The 7,638-nt window shown below is 41.5% G+C and overlaps 1 protein-coding gene across 1 annotated transcript in view; it reads left to right on the top strand.

Annotated features, from left to right (window-relative positions):
- Window positions 1-6,087, top strand: part of LOC142768500 (venom metalloproteinase antarease TserMP_A-like) — a 28,647-nt gene extending 22,560 nt beyond the window's left edge. The window contains exons 10-14 of the mRNA XM_075870491.1: window positions 212-320; window positions 2,097-2,267; window positions 2,818-2,968; window positions 3,065-3,187; window positions 5,885-6,087. Of these exons, the coding sequence (XP_075726606.1) occupies window positions 212-320; window positions 2,097-2,267; window positions 2,818-2,968; window positions 3,065-3,187; window positions 5,885-5,944 (614 nt within the window). The 3' untranslated portion in view covers window positions 5,945-6,087. The remainder of the gene's footprint in view (window positions 1-211; window positions 321-2,096; window positions 2,268-2,817; window positions 2,969-3,064; window positions 3,188-5,884) is intronic.
- The last annotated feature ends 1,551 nt before the right edge of the window (window positions 6,088-7,638 follow it).

The raw sequence follows: 7,638 nt of genomic DNA on the forward strand, positions 1-7,638 counted from the left end.
GGGCACTACGTGACTTATAGCGGCCTTTAAGGCTAATACTTTATAGGAGAAAAGGCGCCTTTAACGAAGAAAAGTGCGCTTCTCAAAATGTCGAGCAGGCTTTCTGCGATAGCTGTTGCTGTTCAACCTCTACAGCCCATTTCATTTGCATTGATTAAGGACCAACCTAGTCACTACAGCTGAAGAGAACTTTTTGCTTTTATTATCGCAGGGTTTGCCTTTGTTGGATCTGCCTGCTTGGGCACACGTGAGCAGCTTGGTGAAGACATTCCCCACTCTTTCAGAGGAATTCGCACCATGGTACACGAAATGGCGCACACGTAAGGAACAAACATTCAGTATAGCTTTAGTACTCAGGGGTAAGCACCTATTACTGCGGTTTGCGGCTCTAAAAGCAGCTTGGATGCGGGAGCATGGATGACTAAACGTTGGCATCTTATTAGATGCGTGTGATAATACTAAATATGTTTGTTTTCATCTTCTACTCTTCCGAAAATTAAATGTACAACTAATTTACAGATATAGTAAAGGGAATTGATTACTGCAATTTCAAAGCGGAGCTAGTTAACTTGAATGTTAGGCCATGCAGAGCGAACAAGAACCCATCATGAACGCCCTGTGCCTTCCAGCGCGTTGACGAGCCGGTGCGGTCTCTTTTCGCCTGCCTCTTTATCTTCTTTAAATCTTCTCCCTTAGGTTCCAAGTAATTTTGAATGCGACTGCACTAAGTTGAATCTTTCTATTTATGAATACTCACTAAGACTGTATTATTACATTCCACTAATTAGGACAGGCGTTGTTAATAAAGAATGTATTAAAGGATTGTTCTATTGTGATGAACGTGACGACACTTCGACAATCAGTTTTGTTCTCCTTTCTACATACCCAAGCCGTGAAATGGCCCCACAAATCTCTTATGAGACCGCAGCTATTTCTTCGTTTCCAGCCTGAACAGTGCAAAGCTGAGTGCATTGTTCCCGGTGAAAAAACAGTCATTTATGTTTTCAATGATCCCCCGCATCTCAACAAAGGTACAAATCCTGTGCGGATGCTGATGGAAACACTGTTCTTCAGCCCTCTGCTCGTAACACACAATTATCTTATCGCGAATCGCTCGGTGAACGTCTCGATGGCGTTTTTAGAACGTCGAGGATGCATCGTCCAGCTAGTCATCAAGAGGTATATTGTGACGACCACGGGTTCAATTCGAAATGTTTATCTATACACGTGCGCTGAAATGATGGCGGCATGGTTGTATCGAAGGTGACGTCCATTGTATGGTAACAGCAGTTACAAAAGCTCTGTTATGGATAGAGGAGAAGCTGAGGTGCTGCTTGACTTTGCATCGGAAGATTGAAGTTCGTAATGCAACTTGGCAATGAATGTAAGCATCTCCAGACGAGTAGAGCGCATTAATTACAGCAGCCTTATTGGCCATGCTCTAAAGGCAGGAAAAGGCACGGGGCAGCCACAGGCACGTGAACCGAGGTGTTTGGGGTGGCATCAGTGTGTGGCTCTGGAAATCAGAGGTCTAGTTTTATAAATTAGTTTTTTGTTCCCACTAAGGTTAAACTTGAGTTACGACGATTTATTAAAACTAGCGTTACGTATATAGCCACAAAATGTATTGTGTGTCAACTAACAGGGCACATCGTTCAGAAAGTGTATATTTCGTATATAATGTATTTTTATAGGCCAAGCTCTTTAGCAGGGTGGGTCGTTTCCTCGTAGTAGTAGTATTTTGTGATAGCAGGTACTTCTAGTTTGTTTTAAGAATTACCTACTAGATGGCGTTGTGTATATGTTCTTAGAAATAATATCACAAGATGCCGTTAGGGAATTTCGTGTGATAAGAAATGCACAGCATGTCGACGGAGTGAATGATGATGAGTGGAGCAAAGCGTTCGTTCATTCGTCTGTTCTTCCTTGTAATGCATGCTACAGTGTTGTAGAAGTGGATGGACAGGCAGACGCAACGATGGATAAAAATACAGACGAACGAATGAAGGGACGCTTCGCCCCACTCATCCTTTCCTCCGTGGATATTTTTTTGTGTGTGTTCCACGCTCACATATGTACGTTTATGCAAATTTCAGACTAGGATGCGATCATGACGAATCGACGATTGAAGGTCACTTACCTGGATATATAGCAAACTCCTCTTATTGTCCTTGGGGCGATGGTTATATCATGAGCTATGTTGTTCGGGATACCAGAAGCATGAAATTTTCGCAGTGCTGCAACTACGACATGAGACGGTATTCATGGTATGTATGGCATTTAAGGCAACCCTTAAATTAGATCAACGATAGCACAGTTGGTATTATGTAGTATTGTTGATGTACGGAAAAGCTGGGCACTGCTTTACAATGTGCACACCACTTTGTGAAAAATCGTATCTGTGCTATCATATTACTATCACGAGCGGTTGAATTTGTAAAATGTCTGCCCATTTTTTTCCTGCTGGTTCTGAGTCTCCAAAAGTTGCCGTTTGCCGTAGGTTATTTCAGCTTCTCAGGGAATTAAAGTTTTTAATTACGCAGATACTTTGGTAACATGAAGGCTAGTAAATGTGAAAACACTTATTATTCGAACTTTAGTAAATCCCTCTGCTTTAAAAAAATTATGTGGTCCTTTAAAAATATTCTACAGGCTAGTTTAAATTAACTAGCAGGTACATCAATATATATTAAAGTAAATGATTCGCATTAAAATCACATATATTACGTTTAGCTAGAGCCATTGGTAGTTTGCAAGTTAGCACGCAAATTGCCAACTCTGTTTTTCACAACATTTTACTATTGCTGTTTCTTTCAGGATGTATGGAGCCGGCTGTCTGCACAAAAGATCTACTAGAAAAATCTCGAAAAAGTGGAAAAAGACATACAAATTTCCCGGAGAATTCACGAACAAAGACAAACAGTGCCAGCTAACCTACCCGTTTTTGAAAGAGACATATCATATGAAGGTAAAATTTCTTGTAACAATTATTTTAAAGAATCTTCGCCCTGCAAGCCATTCTAAAACATTTATCTCGGCTGACAATGATCCTCTCATGTTTCAGGATTTCTCGGCTGATGAATGCATGATATCTTGCTTTGTTCCGCAACAACACCGAAAAGGAAAGAGCTCCAGATGGGCCACTGAACTGTTTGACGGTAGTCCTTGTGAAAGAAACCACAAAAGAGTAAGAAAATGCACAGAATCACTTAAGCTATAGATAGAGTGCTACTAACACTTGAGTCGCATACGAGAAGTTAACTCTAAGACCGACACGTTTTGCTAGTGATGATGACATAGGTGAGGTCCGTGGACAGATGTATTCGTAAACTTGGCGACCCGTAGAGTGGTTATGGCTGTGAAAGCAAGACATGGAAATGGATTTGGTACATTAAGAGGAGTGTGAAAAATGGTTCTCTGCGCTAGTGCAGGCCGGTTTTGGAGCAGAAAAACACACGTTTTTTAGGAAACTTGGGGTGAACTGACGTGGGTTCAGGACTAGGCTTGTCGCTGAATGTTTGTATTGTGGAGCAGAGCAGCTTCGGAAGAGTCGAAGTAGGGCTCGGATTACTTAAAATAGTGAACGTACCAGACGTTCGCAACTTTCTAATGAATATTCTTATTATTGGGCAACTAAGAAATGGTTACAAGAACACCGAAACATGAGACTATCAGCCACAGCGCCGCCATAATACAGGCTGTTTCACCGAAATAAAGACATATGCAGTTATGCATGTGGACGATTGGGTTGGTTAGTAACATATGATCTAAGTATGTTATGCGGTAGAAAACACGGATGTGAAAAAGACAAGGACAAGCGCCGAATATCAACTGAAGGTTTTATTTTTCCGCATTGCATTTATATATGACAACCAGAAAAAAAAAGAAGAGAGAAAGGAAAGTGGCATATGAACAAACGATAAACTTGATTTGATTTGATTGATTTGTGGGGTTTAACGTCCCAAAACCACCATGGGATTTTGAGAGACGCCGTAGTAGAGGGCTCCGAAAATTTCGACCACCTGGTGTTCTTTAATGTGCACCCCAATCTGAGCACACGGGCCTACAACATTTTCGCCTCCATCGAAAATTTTGCCTCAACCAAAGAACGAGGCAGAATATGCGCCGTTTGAAAGATAATAAAGTTCTTTATCTAGAAGGGCAACCGATGGTTTGCTCACGCAGTTGTCAGGCTCCCGAGCCATTCTCTCTGCTTCCTTAATACTGCGAGTGTGACCATCTTTGCGCCTATGCAATACAAGTGTATTTTCAAGCAGCACTTGACAACCACGCCTGCTGACATGTTGAGCCAAAATGCTTTCAATGGCATTGCGAACTTAACGTGCTTCGTCGCGCCGGCGCTGATTGAGGCCCCTCCAAGAGTTCCCAAAGTAGTACGTACCACATGATATCCGAATCCTGTATTCTACATTCGTGACACATCGGACAAACTGGGATTTCTGCCTGTCATTGCAGGAGCGTTTAGGCCTGATGTTTGCATATGTCAGTTTGGCAAGCTGGGAAAAATTTGTGAGATGCAAAAAAAATGACCTGCACGCCTATGTGTTGGCTGACATTTTTCATCCGGTGTGACAGCTGCTGCGTGTAAGAGACCACCGCAACTTTGTTGCGTTTGTCTTTGTCCCTGCGATCAGCACTCTTTCCACTTCTGGACTTCTTTTTTTATTTTTTCTGCCAGAGAAACGAGAAGCGAATCTGTATAGCCAGCTTTTTTTTTTCTTTTTGACGATTCACTTAACTCTGAACGCTCGTGTTTATCATATGAAGCCGGATCTGTCTAGGGCATTAGTGAAGCAAGACTTCACTATGCTTCTCTTACCCACTTGCTGTGTGCTGATTTAGAAGGCAAAAGTGGCTCCTTGGCTCTAGGCTCATAAATCTAGTATGCGTTGTTTGCACTGAACATGAGTTCATGTCTAAGAGGCAAATAGAACCGTTCGCTCTCAGTTCGATTTTCAGGAGGAGTGGACTCAAGCATCCGCTAAAAACCGATATTACATTTCATGAAATCTCAATTTTGCAGGCTGAGTCACACTTAAATACTACGACGAATACCTTGTACTTTTGAGGTGTGACTCAGCAAGCATAACCCAAATGTAACCAAAGTGTGACTCAGCCAAATTATTCGCTTTAAGTTTTTTTTTTATTTTTAGTACTGTGAAAAGTCACCGCTGGCGTTTAAGTCATGGTCACTCTATGACCAAGCAAATGCGGTATGTAACCGCACTGATCCTAAATTTCTTTTTATGAAATTTTTTCTCCTACCTCATCATATTCTTCCGTATGTCCCAGTGTCATCGTAGGCCAATGCCAATATCGGTGGGCAGGCTAGTCAAGTTCTAAATTATCTCGCTGCAGTAAGGGTGGCTATCAAAGAAAAAAATGCAGCAAAAACCATTACCCAGCAACCAAACCGCTGTGTTCAATGTGCTCTTCAGGGTCAACCCTCGACCCAATGAAATTGACAATCAACAGATACACAAGGTCATATCTATGTTTCTGTTTCAGTTTCAGTTTATTTAGCAATCTTTTTCAACAATCGTCGCTCAGGACAATATTACAGTTACATTTATATGATTTTTATACAATAACAACGATCAACACAACAATATGCAAATCAGATTAAAAAGAGAAAAAGATGCAAGGAGAAGATATAAAAGCTGCTGAAAAGCAGTTTGACGAGATTCCTGACATCATCATGTGCATATAATGTCCAGGCTACCTTTGCCCAGTTTCGTTTTCATTTCTGAATGCCACGGTGACGGGTCTATATGACCTTTGTACTTGGTACTTGCTCTAAAAATAAGATACATATTATCCAGTCGAGCACTCATTTATACGAGAAGTGTTCTTTTTTTTCCAGGTATGTCTAAATGGAGAATGCGTCAGCCGCTCGAGGCTGTCGCGCCCAACTTCCGAGTAATAACACTATAGCCTCATAAAGATCAAGCTCTTATTACAAATCATAACATTTAAGCCAGGCGATTTAGGATGTGGCTTAGTTCCCCATTTTTACAACTGTGAATTCGTGCCCTTCTCATGAATAAACAACGTGAAGCTGTTTCAGTTGTGCGTTGGTATCTTTTGCTTGTCGTTAAATTTTGATACTCGTACTATTGACAGAAACCCTGGACTAGGTGCTCAAACGTGTAAATTGACTGGCGACAAAATACAGTGCCCTACCAGAATTTGGTGTACCCCACACCGTGTATTTCTGGTAGTTTGTTGTCAATTTTATCTTTGTTTGGTGTATACGGACCACTTGAAACGCACGTAAAATAAATTCAAAATAAATCTCACCTAGTAATGCCTCTCTGCCACACACATAAATGCAAAAACATCAAACCGCATGCAAGTATTTCTTCAGGTACAAAGAACAAATAAAAAACACTCCGCGTACATGGTAAATGCATGTTATAGAAAGATTATGAGTGATTTCAGTCTGTAAAGGCAGATTATCAGCAAAGATAGTGACATGGTGGAGACAAACACACATCAAAGGCCAGGTTGTGAACGCGCTTATCAACGTTGAAACCACTCCACAGATGCTACCGCGATGCCTCAACGATGATACCGGTATCTAGTTGCAAATAAAACCGCATTAACTTCGCCAAGTCAACTAGATATTGCTGCTTTTCTGCTTCGCAGTATGCGGCCACGACAAGCTTTACTTTTTATTTTTAGCATATCACGCGCACGTGGACCGTCTCTATCTAATATCTATTGCTATGTCTATCTGAAAGCCTGTGTCTGGAAGTTCTCGTGGGCAATGATATAACTTGATATACGCATAAAAAATGGCAAGAGAGTGCAGGAATGTATGACCAACCTCACTGACAAGTAACCAATTTATTAGCATCTCATGCCTGTCACGTACGCCTTAAAACCCTTTCACACAGTCACGTGTGGCACATACCCGCACATTAATACATAGGGAATGAGAGCACGTGCTACAGTTGATAAAATATTCCATATTAGCCCTGAAAAAAACGGTAGTGGAATGTGAAAAACCGAACACAATAGTATTAAAGATACTGTGTCACTAAATACCCGGTGCGTTTTTCTGGGTGTTGTTAGCGAGGTCAAATACCGACACAAAGTATAAATGTGTGAAATCATGAGAAATACGAATCGAAGAAAAGAATTCTGCGCAGCAGTCAGATATTCTAACATGGAGTTCTAACATAATATTCTAACATAATACTTGAAACTGCTAAGAATTGATATGATTGATATATGGGGTTTAATGTCCCAAAACCCCTATATGATTATGAGAGACGCGTTAGTGGAGGGCTCCGGAAATTTTAACCACCTGGGGTTCTTTAACGTGCACCCAAATCTGAGCACATGGGCCTACAGCATTTTCACCTGCATAGAAAATTCAGCCGCCGCAGGTGGAATTCAATAAGGCGACCTGCGAGTCAGCAGCCGAGTACCTTAGCCACTATAGACCACCGTGGCGGGGCAAGGAAAGAGACTTTTAACAGGTGGATTTCGCGGCAACGTGAAGTGCAATCACACAGTTGGCTCAAGCACACAGCCCCTGTTTACAATTATTTTTTAATCTATGCTCAAGCAAGCGCGCCCAAGCACGCCCACCATCAGCAGATAACACAT

This window comes from Rhipicephalus microplus, chromosome 8, assembly GCF_043290135.1.
Source record: "Rhipicephalus microplus isolate Deutch F79 chromosome 8, USDA_Rmic, whole genome shotgun sequence".
Classification (NCBI taxonomy): Eukaryota; Metazoa; Arthropoda; class Arachnida; order Ixodida; family Ixodidae; genus Rhipicephalus; species Rhipicephalus microplus.